The sequence below is a fragment of the Pituophis catenifer genome, unplaced genomic scaffold, assembly GCF_029215685.1.
Source record: "Pituophis catenifer annectens isolate HBS135680 unplaced genomic scaffold, rPitCat1.0.hap2 SCAF_3, whole genome shotgun sequence".
Taxonomy (NCBI): Eukaryota; Metazoa; Chordata; class Lepidosauria; order Squamata; family Colubridae; genus Pituophis; species Pituophis catenifer.
Window position 1 is genome coordinate 115,202,280 of NW_027256883.1, and position 23,344 is coordinate 115,225,623.

Genomic DNA, 23,344 nt, shown 5'->3' on the forward strand with positions numbered 1-23,344 from the left:
TTCAAATGGTAAAAGATAATAGTATTGATTTTGAGCATCTGTCTTTCAGACATCTTGCAGACTTAGGCAGATAGGGCCAGTAAGAGGAAATCCTTCAGGGGAATCAATAAATGGATACAATTCAGAATAACGTCTCTAAATATCCAGGACTAATTTCCCATGCAGAGGGGGAAGGCACACCCATAGACATTATGTGACATTATGCATCAACTCTTGAAGCCTTTTACCATTCTTGGGATGCCTGGTTTGTTTCTGCTGCAATAAAACTCATTTCAGCAAAGGCATCTGTACAGTTCCTTTATCAAATGCTATTTATTCCAGCTTCTCAGGATGAATCTGTTCAGTCCACATTTCCTAAAAAATATTCTTCAACTGCCTTCATGGGAGTGGGACATTCACCTTTCTGCTGGTTTCCCCATTGATGTTGCATTTGGGAAAGTGCAGGGAGCACAACAAACTATTCTTTTTCTTTCTCCCCCTTTCCTCTTCTTTCTTTCATTCCCCTCTCCCTTCCCCCACTCTTCTTTTCTCCCTTCCCATCCTCTTTCCTTCCTTGTTTCCTTAACTCCCTTATTATACCTTCAGTCCTTCCTCCCTTCTCTTTTTTCTCCTTTCCTTCTCAAACTTCCTGTTTCTCCCTCGCTCCCCTTCTCATTCTTTCCTTCCCTTCTTGTTCTTCCTTCCCTTCCTTACCCCAAAGGCAGTAAGCAGCTATTGCTGGATAGGGGAAGGACAAAAGGGATGTGCAAATGTCTAGTGCAGCATGAGTGCAAAGGGAGTGGAGGACACTATGGTGGTGGGAGAGACTCCCCCAAGCAACTTGTGATCTTCCCTGCTGGATTTTCCACTGATGTTTTCCCTACAAGCTTCCCACAAGCAAGGACTTTGCTAGTGGGAAGATAGCAAGAAGCATCCACAATCATATCAATTCCCCCATAGACTTATGGGAAGCATCAAGGAACATCAAAAATGAGGACCATGGGAGTGCAGCTGACCATGCTAGGAGGCAGTGATGCTGAACAACAGCAGTGCAGTAGCACTGAAGAGGGAACAACTTCCCCAAATTTCATTTCTATGGGAGTCATGGGTCTTGGCACTATGTTAAGTTAGTCCATTTGAGTTACCTTCATTCCATAGTTGTTGTCCTATCCCTTCCAATTTCACCCAATTGAAGATTACAAATCAGACATGAGAGTTTTAGTAGTATATAGATCATACAGACATGAGAGCCAGATTGTTCTAGGCCAGGGGTATCAAACTCACGTTATCATAGTGGTGTCACATGACGCGTTGGGATTTCCCCCACTTCTATAAACCAGGCGTGGGCGAGGCCAGCGCGTGATGCATCCAGCCTGCAGGCCAGACATTTATTTATTTATTTTTAAATTTGCATACCGCCCTTCTCCCTGAGGACTCAGGGCGGTGAACAGCCAAGTAAAAGCATAAACTACAAACATTAAAATACAATTAAAAAGATATATATAAATTTGGCCCCATGATTAAAAACAATAACAAACAATTAAAAACATTTTAAAAAGTGTTAGGCCAGCCCGGCTTGCTGGAAAAAGAAGGTTTTAAGGGCACGGCGGAAGGCACCGAGGTCTTGGATTCTCCTTATCTCTGGGGGCAGCTGATTCCAGAGGGTAGGTGCACCCACAGAGAAGGCCCTCTCCCTGGGAGTCACCAGCCTACATTATTTGGCTGATGGCACCCCGAGGAGGCCCTCTCTGTGGGAACGCACAGGTCGATGGGAGGCCGTCGGTAGCAGCAGGCGGTCTCAAAGGTAACTAGGTCCTATGCCATGGAGCGCTTTAAAGGTGATAAGCAACACCTTGAAGCGCACCGGAAGACCACTGGGAGCCAGTGCAGCTCACGCAGGAGAGGTGTTGTATGGGAGCGCCATGCGGCTCCCGTGACTACCCGCGCGGCCGCATTCTGGACCAGTTGGAGCCTCCGAGTGCTCTTCAAGGGGAGCCCCATGTAGAGAGCATTGCAGTAGTCCAGGCGAGAGGTGGCGAGGGCATAAGTGACTGTGCACAGGGAATCCCGATCAAGAAAGGGCCGCAACTGGCAGATCAGGCAAGCCTGATAAAAGGTCCCCCTGGCAACAGCCATCAGATGTTCCTCCAAGGACAGCTATGTATCCAGGAGGATTCCCAGATTGCGAGCCCTCTCCGAGGGGGCCAAAGACTCACCCCCAATAATCAGTGATGGAGTCAACTGACTATATCGGGATGCCGGGAACCACAGCCACTCAGTCTTGGAAGGGTTGAGCTTGAGCCTGTGTCTCCTCATCCAGATCCGCACAGCCTCCAGGCACCGAGACATCACTTCAAGGGCATCGTTGGGGTGGCCTGGGGTGGAGATGTACAGCTGGGTGTCATCAGCGTACTGATGGTACTTCACCTCAAAGCCATGGATGATCTCACCCAGCGGCTTCACATAAATGTTGAACAGAAGGGGCGAGAGGACCGACCCCTGAGACACTCCACATATAAGAGGCCTCGAGGTCGACCTCTGCCCCCCTGCCAACATGAACTGCAACCGGTCTAAGAGAAAGGAGGAGAACCACCGTAACACGGTGCCCCCCATCCCCAACTCTTCCAACCGGTGCAGCATGATACCATGGTCGATGATATCAAAAGCCGCTGAGAGGTCTAACAGGGCCAGAACAGAGGAGCAACCCCTGTCCCGAGTCCTCCAGAGATCATCTACCAACGCGACCAATGCCGTTTCCATGCTGTGCCCGGGCCTGAAACCCGACTGGAATGGATCTAGATAAGACGTTTCCTCCAGGTACTGTGGAAACTGTCGTGCGACCACATTCTCGACAACCTTCGCCACAAAGCGAAGGTTGGAGACAGGACGATAGTTGGCTAATAGTGCCGGGTCCAAGGAAGGCTTCTTGAGGAGAGGCCTCACCACCGCCTCTTTCAAGCCCCCCCCCCGGTTCTAGAGGTTAAGACACTGGGCTAGAACTGGGAGACTATGAATTCTAAATCCTGCCTTAAACATGAAAAACAGCGGAGTGACTTTGGGCCAATCATTCTCTCAGCCCACATTAGGCTCCGGTGACAATCCACTCAGTCAATTTCTATCACAACCAATGGATCAACACTTGATTGATCTGAAAAAAGCAGACCCTGCATTTGCAGGAAAAGCATTAGAAAGAAAAAGAATTATAGAAGCAGTTTACACAAGGACTTTTGACCCTCTCTGGGGAGATTACTTCTCCAGAGAGGAAGTAGACAGGGCAAGGCCAAATGAGACTCTACTTTCCTGCCTTGTTTGACAACTCAGCCTCAGTCTCGCCAAGGATGTTTCATACTGCTTGATCACTGGAATTGAGCAGCAGGGCGTGTCTTCTCTTTTATCTGCCACAGCCCTGCAGCAATGGAATTTGACTTCAACCTAAGCTTAAGAAGGGAGTCCTTGAGGCTAATTTATATGAGTGGAGAGGTAGTCATTGATGCCTAGATAATGTCATCGTGAAATGTATTTTAGCAATGCTTGCAAATAATATCACCTAGAGACAAAGAAACACATAGATATAAATCACATTTACACACCATTCAAAGCAAACAATTAAAAAGCTAAGAAGAAAACTAAAAGACCCAGAAGCACTCCCTCTCCACTAGGCAACACCCAGATAAGCAGGAATTCACACCAGACAAATAAGCAGGAAACAATACCTTAATCAAAATACTATCAAGAACACCTCACCCCCACCCACATTAATGAGGCAAGTTACTGTACATAAACAGGAAGCAAACCCAATACTCACTAGCCCTGATGATATTACCTGGTTGACTAATGAAAATCTGCAAGCAAACAATGGAGCTCAGAGAGCACCAAGGGCTCCACAGTTCAATTCCAAACTACAAATATTCTTTTTTATTGGGTTCACATCTTTGCCCAACCTTTTGTTTATAACCACTTGTCAGCCAGAATTGGCTGTGAAAATCACAGTACAGTATCTGAATTCATCTCACCATTATTAAAAGTAGTGGGCTATATGGATGACTGTTTGAAAGTTTCATCTAGCCAAACCACTGAGATACAATATATATAATGCCTAGACTGTCACTTGGATAAGCAACCGGTTTTAGATAATCTTTACCTAGGGAAATTGATCTTCATGTGGGGAGTCTGGGCATCCTATAAAATGAAATAGTTATAGATCAAATATGAAAACACAGAGAAGGATTTCAGAATGTTTTTTCTGCACTTAAAGACATTATCTTTCTCAATCAGCCTGCAGTCTTTGAAAAACAAACTTTTGCTAACCACAATATTTTTTTTTTGTCTCTTATCACTCCTTTAGGAAATGGATACTCCGAAGAGATGGCCAAGTAATAAGTTGTAAACTAAATTAAAGAATTTATGAACGTATAGTAAATATCTAGATAAATTAAGAGCCTTGATGGCGCAGCAGACTAAAAGCACTGTTAAGTAACACCAGCTGCCTGCAATTACTGCAAGTTCAAATCTCACCAGGCTCAAGGTTGACTCAGCCTTCCATCCTTTCGAGGTAAGTAAAATGAGGACCCGGTTTGTGGGGGCAATAAGCTGACTTTGTATAAAAAAGAACACCGCTTTGAGGGTGGGGGGCAAAAGCCCTACTAAGCAGGTATATACAAAAGTAGGAAGGCTATTGCTTAACGCATTGTGAGCCGCCCTGAGTCTCCGGAAAAGGGCGGTATATAAATTGAACCAATAAATAAAATAAATAAATTCTAAATGCTGAAGCCAAAGACAATATTTTGCCCACAAAGCCAATTAGCAGAAAATATCACAAGTTCTAACTAACCTGTTGCGATATTTTCAGGATCAGACTCAATAAATAATTTGAGAATTAAGAGTTCAAATATATCTCTCTTTATTTACATAAGGCATTCTATATTCACTGAATATTCACAGATAGAAGCAAAGAAGGGATGTATGCAGCTCCTTATATATACAATGGGTGGAGCTAGAAAAAGGAGTGGTGAAGTATGAATACATTAAGAAGTGAAGAATAAGTTAACCCCTGATACCCTGTTCATATACTATTTACATAATGGAGAATAAGGCATTTACTTGTGACAAATCCCCCTCTAAATGCCGATTCGATATATTACACCAATTACATTCAGATTCAGAACAATATAAAACATGTAACTTAGAAGTCAAATATTTATGTTGCTTGGACGGCAAAGGCTTTGTTAATATGTCAGCTATTTGCTCTGATGTTTCACAATGAACTGCTTTGATAAATCCATCCTGAGACAACTGTCTCACATGTTTAAATTTTATATCTATATGTCTGGACCTTTGTCCAATAGCATCAGATCTAGATATTTCGATAGCAGCTTTGTTATCTTCATGCATGATAAATGGTAAGGTGGGTTTTTTCCAAATGTCTGAAAGTAAGTCATTAAACCATACAAGGTTATTTGCTGCTTTAGATAGACAAACATATTCTGCTTCTGTTGTTGAAGTAGCTACTAAATCTTGTTTGCCAGTGTACCAGTAAACTGGACAACCGTTAAGGAGAAATATATAACCAGATGTGCTTTTTCTACATGAAGTATCGCCAGCCCAATCCGCATCGGCGTAACATGTGAGGATGGGCTCCTTGATATTATCAGGTTCCAATAACAAACAAAAGTCTAAACTATTCTTCAAATATCTTAATATCCTTTTGACAGCTTCCCAATGGTATAGTGTTGGTTTGCTGACATGTCTGGACAATAAGTTGAGAGGCAAGGCAATATCAGGTCTAGTCCAATTGGAAATGTAAAGAAGGGAACCTATGATTGATCTATAAAATGTATTATCTTTGAATTCAGGGGATGATTCGTCTGCATTCCTTAGAAAATCAGTTTGCATGGGAGTGTCACAGGGCTTAGCATTACTTAAATTACATTTATTCAAGAGCTCTATGATTTTATCTCTTTGAGAAAGTTTGAATCCCCTTCTGGTTTTACTGATTTGAACACCAAGATACTTATTTACTTTACCCAAAGATTTCAGTGAAAAATGTTCATTTAGTTTTGTTACAAATGTTTCTCTCCTCTCTTTATGTTTACCTATATACAAAATATCATCCACATAGATTAATACAAATTCTATGGAATCACCATCCTTTTTTACAAAGAAACAATTGTCAGCAGTAGTGGCACTGAAATCCATAGTTTTAAGTACTTTTACTAAACAATCATACCATCGTTTACCAGATTGTTTCAACCCGTATAAACTTTTGTTTAATAACCAAGTCTCATTTTTGTTTGTGTATTGACTGTGAGGTGCTCTTACATATATTTCTTTATCTAATTTTGCGTGTAAATACGCAGTCTGTATGTCATATTGGAACACGTTGAGATTGAGTGCTGATGCTATAACTAGAGCTGTTTTGACACTCTCTGTTCTTACTGTGGGAGAGTATGTGTCTGTATAATCCTCGGGATATTTCTGTGCATAACCTTGTGCAACTAATCTAGCTTTGTATAGTGTATTGCCTCCCTCTAAATTTTTAATTTTATATATCCACCTAGTGCCAATGATGGTTTTGTCCTTTGGTGCAATTGCAGGTGTAAATACATTTAGCCCTCGTAAACTATCCATCTCTTTGGTCATTGCTGATTCCCATTTTTCTTTTTCTTCAGGAGGAAGTTTTAACACTTCCTCATATGTATTAGGTGTTGTTGATTCTCCATCCATATACATTACATAATCTTTGTATTTGTTTGGCACTTGATTTCTACTACTTCTGATTGTTCTTTCAGGCTTACTATCATTGTCATGTAAATACCTTGCTTCTTTTTTTGTTAAAGAGTCTGTCTTTATTTTGTGTTGACTGTTTGTCCATGTTTTGGTTTTGTTTCTATGCATGTTGTTACTGTGTTCTTCTATAGTTCTTTTTCTTTGGAGTTTGGTATCTGGTTTGGTGTTTGGGAATATTTCATTAAGATGTATTTTAGACCAGTTGGCCTGTTCATGGAACACAGCCGTTCTGGAAACTATAAATTTATTATTATTATCGATGAATCTGTATCCTTTTGTGCCTGTCTCGTATCCCATAAATCTAAGTCTTCTGGATACGTTCTCTCCTTTGCGCCTTAATTGTTTAGGTATGTGTACGTCTGCAGTGACTCCAAATATGTGCATGTGTGCTAATTTTGGTTTCCTATTATACATTACTTCATATGGTGTCTTATTTACAATGCTGGACCAAGTTCTATTTTGTGTGTAATTAGAATATTGTAGGGCTTCTGACCAGAATTGTTTGCCTAAGCCAGCATCTTCTAATGTGCATCTAATCATGGTTTGTAATGTTGAGTTCTTTCTCTCTACCACTCCGTTCTGGAATGCGGAAAATGGGCTAGATGTGTAATGTAACATTCCTTTGTCCTTTAGCCATTGGGAGAATTCCTTAGACATGAATTCACATCCCCTATCTGTCATGATTTGCTTTATTTTAATATTGTGCTGTGTTTCTATACGTTTGTAGAACTCTTTAAATTTCTGAAAGGTTTCATCTTTATGTTTTAATGTGTAAACAAATCCATAACGACTATAATCATCTACAATGGTTAGAAAGTAACGTTTTTTGTAAGTAATTGATGGTGTTAGTGGACCAACTAGGTCCATGTGTACCAAATCAAAAATTTTGTTGGTTGACCTTGTTGATCTTCTAGGTCTGGGACTAGTTTTCAGCTTTGTAGACTTACATACTGAGCATTCCAAATAGTTTTCACAATTTTTTATTTTAACACCTTCTGCGTGTTCAGTCATCTTTTGTACTACAGGAAAACTGGCATGTCCTAACTTCCTATGTAAAACATGAGCACACTCATCGTGAATTGGCTTACCTATTTTAGGTTTTTTTTCATTGTGTGTATCTTTGTGATTATGAGTTACTTCACATTCATCATTGTCACTGTTACTATTGTTTCCATTATCTATCTCAATGCTATCTTCCGTATTTGAATCAATGTTGTGTAACCATTTCTCCCTTGTCATTAAATAAGGTAGGCCTCCTTTGATTATTACTGTACCTATATCTATTCCATTTTTCTCTAATGTTGCTTTTCCCTTTGAGAACACAATGTTAGTGTCAGAATCTCTGCTTAGTTTTATGGCACTAAGTATGTTATGAGGTATTTCAGGTATTAGTAATACCCCCTCTATTTTTCCTAGACCAGGTAAGGTTACATTCCCTCTACCTATTACTTGGACTTTTTCTTGATTAGCTACTTTGATTACAAATTTATCCTCTACAAATGAAGACAATATATTTCTATTATTTGTAGTGTGATTAGTTACTCCAGAATCAATAAGCCAATTATTGTTTTCTGTTTGTTGTATGTTAGTGTTGTCTTGTTTGTTTAGTCCATTCAGTGAACCAGATTTCCTATCCTTTGAATTATCTCTGCCCCCTCTATGTTCTTTATAATTAGGTGGACTTCTATACCTATGTCTATCAATGGAAGACTGTCTGTTGTTGTACTTACTTCTGTATTCTGATCTATTTCTTTCTCTTGTAATTTTAGTGCAATCCCTCCTACTATGTTCTTTGGACCCACAATTGTGACATCTAAATGTTTCATGATATCTTTCTTGAAATGCTACCTTTCTATATTGTTTGTGTTCTATATGGTTGTCAGAGCGACTCCTCCTTGAATTGTCTTCAGCTATTAACTTATTGGATAGACTTTCTATGGATAAGTATCCTAGATTGATTGTGTCTAAATGTGACATATAATTATCCCATGATGGGTCAAGTGAGTTGATGATAACACTTTTCATCGTTTGATCTGAAATCACCTCCCCCCTCAAATGCAGTTCTGCTCTAATTTTGTTTAAAGATATTAAATGTTCACTTATGGTAACCCCTGGCTTTATCCTAGAAGAGAAGAAATCTTTAGACATTCTTGTGGTAGTAGCTACACTATCACTGTGAAATAAATTGAACATGCATTGAATAATTTCTGAGACAGTCAGATTCTGCTTAATGCTGTGATACATGGCAGGAGACACACTGGAAATTAATAAGAAAAATGCTCTATGGTGTAGGCAATCTAACTTTAGAGTCCAAGGTCTTTTTGGGGGATTAGTGATAAAAAACAATAAGTTTTCTTTCATAAAGACAACCTGGAGCTGCTGATACCATTCTTGCAAATTAATGCCATCTATCCTCAGCTTTGGGAAGTCACTGGGTAAATTCCCAACATTGTTGGGTCCATTACTTACAACCGGGGGTAGTCCGTGGTCTCGTAAATGCTGGAAATTGCAAAACGGCGTGGGAATGCTCGCAACGAGTCTACATGATTCTCTCCGCATCTCATGTCTTCCTGGGTCGTCCTCGTAGTCTTGCGCATGCGCGTCGCTCATTTCGTTCCTGGAGTCGTCGTGAGAGGTTCTCGCTGCTGCAGCTCGTTCACTTTGTTCTTCTTCCGATGAATCAGTCTCCGGCTCGATCTTGGGAGTCCTGGTGATAGCGGGTGCTCGTTTCCTTCTGCTGAAGGCGCTGGTCCTTGGATCAGTCTGCGGCGTGGGGTGGTATCTGCAGGGCTCTCTGGGTTCAGGTGTCGGTGCTCTCGTTGTCTGGATAGGAGCGGGTAGATTTTGAGGCTCTGGCTTGCTTGCTTGTTTTTTGGTTGATTTTTTAGTAATCTTCAGTTTCGGTCCAAATGCAGCAAAAAGCGTTTTCATTGCTGACTTTATTTGTATGTCTGTTGAATCTTCTTCGTTCTCTGATTCTGATTCTTCTGAGGTATATATTTTTTCTTTTTTATTCTCTTTATCGAGTAAGGCCTTTCGCGCCAGAAATTTTGAATCTTGCTTTCTGATTGGCTCTGCTTCGCTCACCTTGGGTGTCTGTTGAAACCAAGATGGCTGCCATTCGAAATTTAGCGCGGGATCGCTGCCTTTCTTCTTCACTGCGTTTTTGTCTGTAAGCATTTCACTCACTATTTTTGAGTCTTTTGGCTTTTCAGTAGCGATGTGCTTTTCTCTCGCTGCTCCGTTGTTTTTTAGTATATCTTGGAGGTTCGCAATGAGACTTTCATCGCTCTTTTGGCTTTTTAAAAGTTTTAGTATCTCTGACCTGAGTTCGTTGTTTTCTATTTCGTTTTCCTCCTGGTCATCATCTTCATTTATTATTTCTTCGTCTTCTGTGGTGTATTCTTCAAATTCTCTTGAAATTGCATTCGTGGACTCATCGATTATTTCTTGGTCCGTTTCCATTTCTTTGCTGTATGCCCTGGTGTTGGGCCTATCTCTTTTAGACATATTTAAATTTTTATTGAGTCAATTCAACCATCCTCTGCTACCAGAATGTTGCGATATTTTCAGGATCAGACTCAATAAATAATTTGAGAATTAAGAGTTCAAATATATCTCTCTTTATTTACATAAGGCATTCTATATTCACTGAATATTCACAGATAGAAGCAAAGAAGGGATGTATGCAGCTCCTTATATATACAATGGGTGGAGCTAGAAAAAGGAGTGGTGAAGTATGAATACATTAAGAAGTGAAGAATAAGTTAACCCCTGATACCCTGTTCATATACTATTTACATAATGGAGAATAAGGCATTTACTTGTGACATAACCAACCAACTGTTGCTGGAATTCCTCTTCCCAATAGTTTTGAGGGTATTTGGTGATCTAAATATTCCTCAAGATACATCTGAAGTTCTTGCCCAAGACTAAAAAAAACAGTTATGAGAAATTTTAATCTGCCTTATTTATTTATTTATTTATTTATTTATTTGATTTGATTTCTATACCCCCCTACTCCCGAAGGACTCAGGGCAGTGCACAGCCAAACAATAAAACACATACATACAAAATTTAAAAGTAGAATAAAATCAAATTAAATACTTTTGGCCCCGACAAATTTAAAACCCCAAACTTTTAAAACCAATTTAAAATTGAATGTATAAAATACTAAAAGATATTTAAAAATTAAAAATCTTTTATAAAAGAGGGAGAAAATTAGGCCAGGCCTTAGCCGTCTCTTGGGGAGAAAGGCAGCCAGGATAAACCAAGGAAGTAGATAATCCTTGATTTACAAACCACAATTGAGCCCAAAATTTCTGTTTCTAAGTGAGCTATTTGTTAAGTGAGTTTTGCCCCATTTTACATCCTTTCTTGCCATAATTGTTAAACAAATCAATGCAATTCTTTAAATTAGTAAGATGTGAATCTGGCTTCCCCATTGATTTTGCTTGTCAGAATGTCACAAAAAGTGATCACATGTCTCAGGATAGTGCAATCGTCATAAAAATGAGTCAGTTGCTGAGCATCTGAATTTGAATCATGTGACCATGAGGATGCTGAAAAATAGTGTGAAAAATAGTCATAAGTTACTTTTTTCAGTGCCATTGTAAGTCACTAAACTGTTGTAAATCGAGGACTACCTGTATAATACAAATAAAAGTGATAATTTGTTGCAAGATTGTTTGATCATAGTGGTTTGACTATTTAATAAACAAACTTTGTTCCCACATTTTACGCTACCCTTTTCCTCAATGCATACATTATACACAGTTGATTAGAGCAGCCAGCAACTGAAGTTTCATGGCTTACTAATTTTCCAAAACAAATTATTTTTTTAAGAGGGAATCAACTGATTGACTTCAAGATTGAGACATGAATCCCCAAACTCAAATCAACTGCCAAGACAACTGAAGATCATGCTTGATAGGGACAAACCAGAATCTGTTGAGAAAAGGGAGGGAGAACTTACTATGATTTAAGTGGCACTTAGATTGTACCTAAATAAGTAGATAGTTGTTCACATTTATTATTTATTATTTATTCATTTGCACAAGATCCGATTTCCATATGTGGCATTTCTTCAGAATAACTCTCATCACTTAATTCCAAATTTCCATAATTGATAATTAATTATGAAAGCAAACTGGAACCACCACCATCCCCTTCACTCTATTAAAAAATTATTCTTTAGTAATTCAGGTTAATTTTATTAGCAATGTTTAAGCAGGTGGTCAGATTTTTCTGTGGTCCAAATTGAGAGGAACACTTTCTTTTTTCTCCAAATAGAAAACTTCATGTGCAGGCTCTTTAGGGTTCCTTGGGGACAACTCTCAAGAAGGCATTATCAAAGAGTGATCTGTTCAGCTCCAGTTGGCTTTGCCAGTCTATTGTGGAAAAGCTCCTTCCTCAACAAGTCACCGGGCACAATGTCTCCATGGCTATTTTGGCTTTGGATGCTAATATAGTTATAAATCATTTAGAATAGAATGGAATGATTTATTTGACCAAGCGTGGTTAGACACAAGCAATTTGTCTCTGATACAGAAGCACTCAGTGTACCTACCAAGAAAACCAATAACTTGGAGAAAGTCTACATGTTTTACAAGTCCAAAATTAGCAGGTTACAGCTTGAGCTGGTCTCTTGCAGCCAGAAAAGCCAAAAGCAAGAGCCACAATATAAGACCTACTTATGTAGTAAATTGATCAAAGACTGAGTAGTTGCACACAGTGGCAGAAGATCCCAAATGAAGAATGAATTGCTGAATGAATTGCTTTACAACTGATAAGGAAGCAAGTGGGATGGCTATCCTTCATGATGGGAAAGCAACAGGGGTGAAATGCTACCAATTTGGGCTGGTTTGCCCGAACCGGTAGTAAAAAATGCTACCGTTCGCCCAAACCGGTAGTAAAAAAAATGCTTTAAAAAGTGTGACAATCAGCTGTGCCAATCGTTGGAACTTTATTTTTACTTTTTTAAAACATTTTTTTTTACTACCTATTCGCTCAAAAAAAGTGCTTTAAAAAGTTTTTTAAAAAGTTTTTTAAAAAGTTCCAACAATCAGGTATGCAACAATCAGCTGTGCCTGATTGTCTGTGAGGTTCCTGCTTGTTGCAGGAGCCATTTTGTGTGAAGTCCAGCTGCTTTTGCATTGTGTGTGAGTCAGTTGTGCAGCCACACCCACCGGGTCACATGACCACCTAGCCATACCCACCAAGCCATGTCCACAGAACCGGTAGGGGAAATTTTTGAATTTCACCACTGGAAAGCAACATGCAGTAATAATGTTGATAAGACAATATAAACTGAGCCCTAATTGTTATTCTAAAAAGCTGGCCTTCATTCACATCAGGAAGAGATAAGGTATGGCAACATGTATCTTTAAATCATGCCTCCATTAAGGGCATGAACTCTGTGAACAGTTAGTCATTCACAACTACAGATGGCTACTATGAGAAAATTTCCTTTCTTAAGAATACAAATATACAAAGAAGGACGTATGTGAACTTAAACATATAGTAAACATACAAATAGATTTTATCTGTTTTTATTCCAACCCATTATATTAGCAAGATCAGATACCCGTTCTAATTGTCTTTATACTGGAACACCAAACTTGTGGGTATCCTGCTATTTCTTGCATAGTGTGTGTGTGTACATATTGGATGTGGATGGGGGCTTTAAGATTGTAAAGTAGAGAAGGTGTGTGAGATACATCCAGAGAAATTTGAAAAATGTGGCTGGATGGGAGAAGAAAGTGATTCTGCCTGACCAGAACTGATTTGAGGAGAAATCTGCTTCAGGAGGGAAAGAAAAGTCCAGAAGAACAACAACAGTGAGAGTCTCAGGTTCAGATCTCTTGATTTTGTATTTCAAATCAGCTTTTCATCATCACTCAGATAAGAGCTTTGGGTAAAAGGCAGACTATTTTGTCTTCTGGGAGAGTGCTAGTCCTATGAAATGATTTCATAGATGTATCATCTACATGTCATACAGATTGGAATTAGTTTCTGATTCTGAAACCTACAGGTCTCTCCTCTTGCTTCCTTGGTTTCTTGTTCAGATTTTGTCATCGGATTCAAAATCGTTGTCATCTCCCAATTTCTTTCTTTGTCCCTGGAATTGCTAATGACATTTTCACTTTTCAGTTCCTGTGGAGACACTTTGAAGCTCTTTGATACTTTCCATCCCTGCTGCCTTAGCGTTCTGCTGCCAGGCCTCATTTGCCAATCTGACAGTCCAAATCAAAAGGGGATGATCTTACGCACAGTCCTATAGCAGTGCCTTTCCTTATCCTCCCAGCCAGGAGCAACCACAAAACATCACCCTGTCTGAACCACCACCAGAAGCTTAAGGCTGAGGAAGCTGTCAGACAACTCAAAAGATTAAGAAAAACATCTAAGCATTAATTACATAAAATTAGAGTTAGGAATCAGCAGCACTGATCTTGGAGCTGTGGGATATTTTGTGTGATGTCACCATCAAGTTGGCTTTTGATGTAAAGAGGCTATGATATAGGGGTTGATATAGCTATGATGTAGCTATGTAGGATTTCCTCAAGTAAGTAAGCCTCAAGTAAGGACTTCTGCTTTTCATCAAAGCAGAAATGTGGGGAGGAACGTATTTATTATTACTGGTACAGCAAGAGCTGGGACTTAGGTGCCATATGTTTTAAGAAGGTATTGTGGAAAAAGTAAGACTAAAACAGGGTACATAACTTTTTTCAAAGGGTTAGCTTCAGCTCTAAAGCTATCCATCTGTTGTGCTTCAACAGATGGATAAAACCCGGCAAGGCAAGAACTAAAAAAGACAAAAATTAAATCAAAATTTCTTTCAAATTATATATTATTAAAAGGATAAGACATCTGGTTTTTTAAAATTAAGAATAGCTTAATTACTATTTATCCTTTATTAAATAGGACAATAAAGGGGCTTTGGAGAAATTTGTCTAATGGTGGTGGTAGAGGTAGTGATGGGTTACCCAAAGCTCTTAAACTCTAAATTGTATAATTCTGGGCTAAATGAATTATGTGCTTTCGTCTTTACTCTTGCATTGCTGGTAACTATGGAAATACAAATAATTGCTCTTGAGGATCAGTGAAACTCTGAAAGCTGAAATAAAAGAAGATGAAGTTGCTGGATTATTTTTAAATTTCATAAATCATAGTCTGGAAAATGGGCTGGCTGGGAAATTCTGGGAGTTGAAGTCCATACATCTTCAAGCTTCCAAGTTTAAAAAATACTTCCTTAACTGATCTGAAAAGCTAAACAAGATTAGACCTGATTAGCACTTGGATTGGAAGCCATCTGGAAATCCTGAGCCTACAGGCTAGGCTGGAAAGTTGAAAAATAATGCCTGAAGGAAGTTACGGCAAACCAATTCTAAATGCTTGCCAAGAGAACCACACACACACGTGGATTAAGTCATCAAGAATCCAGCTCTTGGATTAATAAAGAATTCAGCTTTACAAATATTGTTGTAAAGAAGCTGAAACTCTTTATTATTTGAGTTTTTCGTCAAGGAGAAAACAATTCCAGAAAGTAAATGATTCTGCTTCAGTTCCTGCATTTGATCCAGAGATGGGTTTCAGCAGGTTCTGACCAGTTCTGGAGAACCAGTAGCAGAAATTTTGAGTAGTTTGGAGAACCGGTAGTAAAAAATCTGACTGGCTCCATCCCCATCTAGTCTCTGCCTCCCAAGTCCCAGCTGATCGGGAGGGAATGGGGATTTTGCAGTATCCTTCCCCTGGAGTGGGGTAGGAATGGAGATTTTACAGTATCCTTCCCCTGGAGTGGGGAGGGAATGGAGATTTTACAGTATCCTTCCCATGCCATGCCCACCAAGCCACACCCACCAAGCCATGCCACGTCCACCAAGCCACAGAACTGGTAGTAAAAATTTTTGAAACCCACCATTGATTTGATCCATTGCTCTTTGTTCTTGTCATCTATGAAAGTAGCCAAATTCTGGTTATAAATATTCAGATGTAGTGCCTGCCTTATCTAAACATTGATATAAAGATATTGTGCACTTAATATCTTTTTATTCCCTCTCCCCACCCCCACCCACCCCAAAAAAGCATTGAATGTAAATGGATATAACTTTAATATCAGAATTGATAAGAAGGAGCCTGTAATAGTATTTCCCCCCCTAAATATGGCTTGTGTTGTTAGTTGTGAAAAGTAAAGCTGAGATCAAAACTTAAAAAAAAAAAAAGAATCCAGCTCAATTCAGTCATGTTAGTTATTTCCCTAAATGTATATACAGTACCAACTCTGCTTCCAAATATGTCCAAGTACTTTAATCTGAATGGAATCAAGCTATCTAATCTTCCTTTGCATTGTAAATTCAAAAGCTGGCAAACATGAAGTCTGCTGCAGCGTTCCCTATAATCATCAGGCTGAGATTCTTCAAAATTACTCTAATTGACTGGAGGTGAGTGAGAACATGCCCAGATCACTCCAACATCTGGAAAACAAAATGTAGAAAAATGGTGTGTTCCTTTTCTTTGGGAAGTGAAGTTGACCTTCACATAGCTATTCTAAGCAGCTCCTCTTAGAGGAGGGAAAGCTCCAGGCTTAAATCTTACTTCCCATCCTCCTGCTGCCATCCCACTCCCTTCTGGCTTGTGGCCAGGGGCGGTTGCTGCTGTACTCTGTAGAGAACCGCCCCTCTGAACAACTAAGAAGAAATAGTTAAGTATTATACCTCCTTGCACTGTACACGGGCTTCTCCCTCCTCCCCCCACTTCTTTTTTTAATTCACAAGGTGAGTCAGAGTGGAGGCAAGCTCCTTTCTTCCTGTTGAGAATGATTCAGGCAGGAGAGGCAATAAAAATTCCCTGAAAGAAGACAAGGAGGCACAGTGGAATAGGCTGCAGCTGAAAAGCCACCAGACAGAGACTACCTCTCCATTCAAGACCTCCACTTGGAAGAACGTTGGATTTGAGTCACCTCTGGAGACAAAGCTAGTCCTGGGTTGCCCGAAATGTCTCTACCTTGGCTGATAACTCTGAGTTGCCTTGCAGCTTCACTTTTCCCTGCAACTCTTGGCACCCAAAGAAGAGAAGGTGAGACTCAAAAAACTTAAATTAAAAGCATCCTGCTCTAGTTTTGGAAAGGGGTTCCATTTAGTTCCGTTTCTCTTTTTCCTGTTTTCCATGTGAAGGTTTCCCCTCAGGCAATTCTCCAAGTTGCAGCACATCTGGAGGTGCAAAAGAGGGTGCATAGTAAGCAGGTGGGGTTTATCAGGAACTAATAGCAGAGTGCTTTGATGTGGCCAGCTCTCAACAAGTGGATGATACAGAAGACAAGATTAGTTGTTCAACTATCTTTTCTTCCCCGGGTCTTGACCCCTTTCCTCTCCTTAAACCAGTTCATTTCATCCCTCATTGAAGCTTATGAGTAGTCACCTAGCAACTAAAAGAAGCTACCTCATATTCAGATGTTTTGTTTGAGTGTGGGATAAAAACACTGCAAGGCTGTTGTAATCATCGTTACTAGGCCAAAGCCTGGGACATATATCCTACTGTTTTAACAGGTCCTTTCATTGTAAAGGAAAATAATTGAATAATAGCTAGGACTGAGAGTGTTTCATTCATAAAGTAAATTGTTCATTCTAAATTCCATGAAAATTCTGTGCATTCTATTTTTCTCTAATTTTTCAGTTGGCTGATAAGTCTAAAACAGACAATTTAAAGGCCTTTCTATATTTTGTACATAATTTTGCAGGCAATGCAATCATCTCTGAAGGGAATGCTGTAATTATTTATTCTGGCTTTCAAGTTTGAATGTACAAGTGGTGGAGCATTTGTAACGTATGTTCATACAATTAATTTCATGACATAATTTTACTAGGAAGGTGTTTCTATCAGTATGCCTTTGGATAATATGTGCAGCTGACACACTTATCATCTTATAACTGATAATATATAACTCTAGCTATCAATATTACAAGCTGATGTGTATTTTATACCATTGTAAATATTTTTCCTTTTAAGCATTGTAGGAAATGTCATTTCACGGGGATGCTGGGAATTTTAATATAAAGCCTTATTCTACATATCATGTGGGGACATCAGTCCCTCTTCTCATTGCCCCCAATTCCCAAACTTTTTCTTTGCTTGTCTCTCCAAAAACAGAATTTGGGAAAGAGAGTATCTTCTCTGTATATAGAAGTTCAACTCACCAACTGTGAGCTATTATTATTAAGAAGTGTGAAAATAAACAAATAAATAAATCAGTACCAACCAAAACTAGAGATATGGCAGGAATTAAAAGACTGTATGGAGTATCCTGAAAGAAGGAGCAATTTAACACAACTATTTTCTTGACCTATTTCTAATTATTAAAGTTTTAAAAACCTTTAAGAGAAATAAAATCTGACTCCGATTTCTCTATTATCTCTTCATGGATATCAATCTTATCACAAGTTTTGAACAATGTGTCTGTGATGGTTGGAAATGCATTATATGCTCACTAAAGGCAATTAGTAAACTAGGAGTAAACTGCTCCAAGGGTAGGCAACTGAATTTTCCTTAGAGTGCCCAACCTTAGGGTTGGAAAATCCCTCCACGAATCCAAGAAAATGGAAGAGTAGACTTTAAAGACAACTCAAGAACAAACCAGGCATGCAATATTTGTTAAACACCAGCCCATTGAAGAATATGTGTTATCATTGAATGAATCTGTGGAATTGAACAAAACTTAATCTTCTCCTGCTTTACCAATGGAATTCTGTCCCCTCCACACTTCTTCAGCATATTACTATCATTCTCATTTGTTTTCTACCAACATTTACGCATCTTCAGATTTCTGAATGCATTTTCCCATTGTTAATAAACATTCAGCATATTACAAGTAGTCCTGGAACCAGAATTTCCATTGCTAAGTAAGGTGATTAAGTGAGTTGCACCCAAATTTTACAACCTTGTTTTGCCATGGATGTTAAGTGAATAATTTCAAGTTGATAAGTGAATCACACAGCCATTAAGAGAATCCGAATTCCCCCATTGACTTTGCTTGTCGGAAGCTGGCTGGGATGGTCTCGAATTTCAATCACATGACCTTGAGAGGCTGCAACCATCATATAGACATGCTGTTGCCAAGTGCCTGAATTTTGATTCACATGACCATGGGGATGCTGCATGGGGTTGTAAGTGTAAGTCATTTTTTTCAGTGTTCTTGTAACTTTGAATGGTCACTAAACGAATAGTTGCAAGTCGACGACTACCCGTAATCTATTTGCTCCATTTTTTTTGCCGTTTATGTGTAACTTGCCAACTTTTAGTCCTTTTTTTCCCCTGTCAAACCAATTGTCTTGGTCTTTGATAGAATGTTACTTATTGCATTGTGCACTTAATCCAAAATTTGCTGCAAAGTATTCAAGTTCTCAATATATGACATTTCTGCATATAATATACATTTATCTTCTCTTCCCCAATTAACACACCACTTATTTCACCCCAATTGGCACAATGGTTCATAAATACATGAAACAACTAAGAGCCCCCACATCATTTTTAATACCCTGTTAAATGCTGAACAATTTATTCATCCATACTTTAATTTCATCAGGATCATATTCCCACAAAACATCTAAACATATGTTCATAAACATTCAAGCCTATTCATTTGGCCATACATGTTCTCTAGATCTATAGTGAAACAATAAGTTTTCTTTTTCTCATTTATAGTCTCAGGGACTTGCTGAAGAACAAAAATTTGCTTGTTTTTTCTTTTCAAAGTGGAAGCTCACCAAACACTCCATCCATTCTTGAACTTTCTTGTTTGTTTGTTTTAAGTTTATTGGATGCCCAATGTAGTGGATTGTGGACAGGGTGCAAACTAAAAAGAGACAAAAAACACTAACCACAGGCAGCTTTGACTAAATTATTCTAATAACAAAATCCATAAAACAAAGTAGCGGCCATTAAACAAACAACAAACATCAATCCTAGGCCTGGGACCAAAGCTAGGTTTCCAAAGTTTTCTGGACCCCTATGAGAGAGGATGCTATTCTTATCTCTGGAGGAATATTGTTCCAGAGGGTGGGAGCCACAACAGAGAAGGTATGCTTCTCATTTGCACAAGATGGCAACATTTAATGGAGGGGACCTGGAGCAATCCGCTCTCCTGGAACGTATTGAGTGGGCAGAAACAATTGGAGTCATAGTCATTTTTTTGGTACTCACTCATCTCATTCCTATACACCTATTAATATCACCTAAAAATCTTGTACACCCATTGGTGTTGGAACAATCACCCCTGTGGATCACATCCATTCACAATGTTGCACATTCCAAATCATAATCTTTCATATGCTATGGTCATCATCAGATGGTCCCATGGCTTTTAACTTTTATTACCCACCATCTATGCACACGAGAGAGAGAGAGAGAGGGAGGGAGGGAGGGAGGGAGGGAGGGAGGGAGGGAGGGAAGAAAAGAGAGAGAGAGGCACGAAAGCTGGTTGGGTGACTTTGGGCCAGTCACTCTCTAATTATTAAGGAAAATGGTAAAGATGGGTTAAAAAAAAGAAAATGAAGACTATAGTTCAGTGATCTATAACCTCAGAATATGATTTAGCACAAAGTAAATGTGTATTTTTAATCCTGGCTAGGCTTTATTCTAACGGCATATTTGTAAAAGTTTCACTATATCCTGAGATTTGTTCATTTACAATTTATAATATAGCATTGAATATATATAATGGCTTCACAGTTTCAGAATGTTAACTAGAAATGAGGAAATCTAATGGATAGTCATCCCCAGATTACTGGAAGTCACTGTCCATTAGATTACCATACTAGGACATAGACTTAAAGAAGAGAAAGGTAAGACATGGGAGCTAACATGGAGAGAAGGATTTTATTTATGAGCTTACTTTATACATCAACGTTAGTTAGGGGCTATGAAGTTTGATTCCTGGTGACTGTATGAACAAAATGCTCAGCATTTTACCTCCAATAATGATTTGTAATTCTTCCCAAAATTATTTTTGTAATTTCTTTGATCCTGTCTATCTTATCTATTGTCTTCTTGTTCTTTTACTACCCTCTATTTTGTCAAGCATAAACATTTGTTCCTAGTCCATCATCTGCTTATGTCATATGCTCATATTATAGTAATTTCTACTTGCTGATCATCACCACAGACAATCCCATATTTTTACTTAGTCAAGGACTGATTCATCCTTCTTGAAGATCATGGTATTATTAAAATGTTCACATTCATAATTTGAAGACGCAAACCATTGCTTTTACTATTCTGATTTTTGTTATCATGAAAATATCGATATCCTTCAAGATGTTGTCTATCCTTGTCTTCCTTCCTAGGATTAAAATCCTCTTCAGTTTTCCAGCATATTGTTCACCTCTATCTAGTTTTCAGCCCAAGAAAATTAAAATAGTCACTTTTACTTTTCTAGTTAACAGTAAACATTTTGATTCCCATTGTCTCTGACATCTATTTAATGACTTCTTGCCATAATTTTCTTTCTGGAATGTAAGAGGAAGAGTTCCTCCATTACTTTGGTTCTGTGCTCAATAATGTCCTCAATATTTGAGGGGCTGCCACAAAGAAGAGGGGATCTACCTATTTTCCAAAGCACCAGAAGGCAAGACAAGAACCAATGGATGGAAAATTATCAAGGATAGAAGCAACCTAGAATCAAGGAGAAATTTCCTAATGGTGAATGGAACCAATGGAATGCCTTGCCTTCAGAAGTTGTGTGTGTCCCATCACTGGACATTTTCAAGAAGAGACTGGACAGCCACTTGTCTGAAATGGTATAGATTCTCTTGCTTGTGGAGGGAGTTGACCTCCCTTTCAACTATGTTATTCTATGTTCTAAACTGTGGAATAATCTATTGTCTTCTTCCAGATGTTTTAAAATCCCAGTTTAGACTATAGCCCTGGGATCTCCTAGTAGACTCCCCTCCAGATACCAATCATGAATGACCCTGCTTAGCATTTTGAGACCAGTTTAGATGGGCTACCTGGATTGCTGCCACCTGCTATACAGGTAGTCCTCGACTTATGACCACAATTGAGCCCCAAAATTCTGTTGCTAAGTGAGATAGTTGTCAAGTGAGTTTTGCCCCATTTTACAACCTTTCTTGCCATAGTTGTTAAGTGGATCACTGCAGTTGTTAAGTAAATAACATGGTTTTTAAGTGAATCTTGTTTCCCTATTGACCTTGGTTGTTAGAGGGCTGCAAGAGGTGATCACATGACCTTGGGACTCTGCAACCATCATAAATATGAGCCAGTTGCCAAGCATCCAAATTTTGAGCACATAATCATGGGGATGTTGCAATGGTTGTAAGTGTGAAAAACGATCATAAGTCATTTTTTTTTAGTGTTGTTGTGACTTCCAACAGTCATTAATGAATGGTTGTAAGTGAAGGACTACCTGTATATCAAATTCCAGCCAGTCAGCTTCTGTTACAAAATGACTGTGCTTAGTGTAGGAAGGCTTCACTACCATGTAGACAGATTCTTAAAACAACACCTGTTCTCTCTCCTTTCTCTTTACTCATCATAAATAAAAAGAGACATGAAAATGCAGAATGCTTAAGTTGGAATGTTAGAAGCACATTGAAGTAAACCTTGTACTACTACAATTAACAGCCCAATTGTGCCTAATAGTGTTGAGTGCTTCTAGTTACTGAGCAAATATCTTAATCCTTCTGCCTGAATGAACAAAATGAAAAGTACTGACCCCAAAATACTCCCTTTGTAAAGATTGGAAGGAGAAAAAATAAACATTCTTTTTTTGCCTGCCAAGATCCTCAGAACCATAAGTAGCAACTTGAATTACAGCCAAATCCTACTTTCCTAGAAGCAGGGAACTTTTGTCATCTCCAGCCAATCTAGCTAATAGTGAAGGATTGAAAGTGTGATAACCCTGAGTTCTGGAACACCCAAAATCAGCCACCGAGACTGCCGGCCAGTGTGAAGTCTTCAAAATGGACTTGTATTTTTTTTTAAAGAAAGAAATAGAGGCTTATTTCTTACCTATGCTTCATCATCAGTAGAAAAGGCTATCTGATTTAAATTGCTTCCAAAGTTGTGTGTGTGTGTGTGTGTGTGTCTTCAAGGTAAACCAAAGTGCCAGTTATGATACTACTTTTCTTATACAGTAAAAAAAAGTCTCAAGGTACTTCCCTCCAACCCCCCATAGATTTTGTTCATATGATTTTTGCCTTGGTTGCAAGGTTGTTCCTTAAAATTATACTTTCTGCCCATTACAACGTGTTTTAGTTCTGTGTTCCATCCAATTGTATCTTTTATATTGAAGGAAAAATGCAGAGATTCCTTTAAGGTTAATGGCAGGTGTAAAGAAACTTTTTTTGGGGGGTGTGGGGAGGATAAAGATCAAATATTTGGATGTTGTCTTACTTTTATAAAGTGAATGAATAACAATGCAATCACCAAAACATACTGAATTGTCCCTTAATAGTAAACAAAAAAAGTACAACATTACTAGAGAATGAGCACCATGCCCAAGCTATATTCAGAAAAACAACATAGACCTTCATGGGGTTAAGGGAAGTGAGCTACAGTACAATCC

The 23,344-nt window shown here is 38.9% G+C and overlaps 1 protein-coding gene across 1 annotated transcript in view; it reads left to right on the plus strand.

Annotated features, from left to right (window-relative positions):
- Positions 1-16,757: 16,757 nt before the first annotated feature.
- The window catches only part of LAMC2 (laminin subunit gamma 2), a 55,473-nt gene continuing 48,886 nt past the window's right edge, over positions 16,758-23,344 (plus strand). Inside the window, exon 1 of the mRNA XM_070939274.1 lies at positions 16,758-16,839. Within this exon, the coding sequence (XP_070795375.1) occupies positions 16,758-16,839 (82 nt within the window). The remainder of the gene's footprint in view (positions 16,840-23,344) is intronic.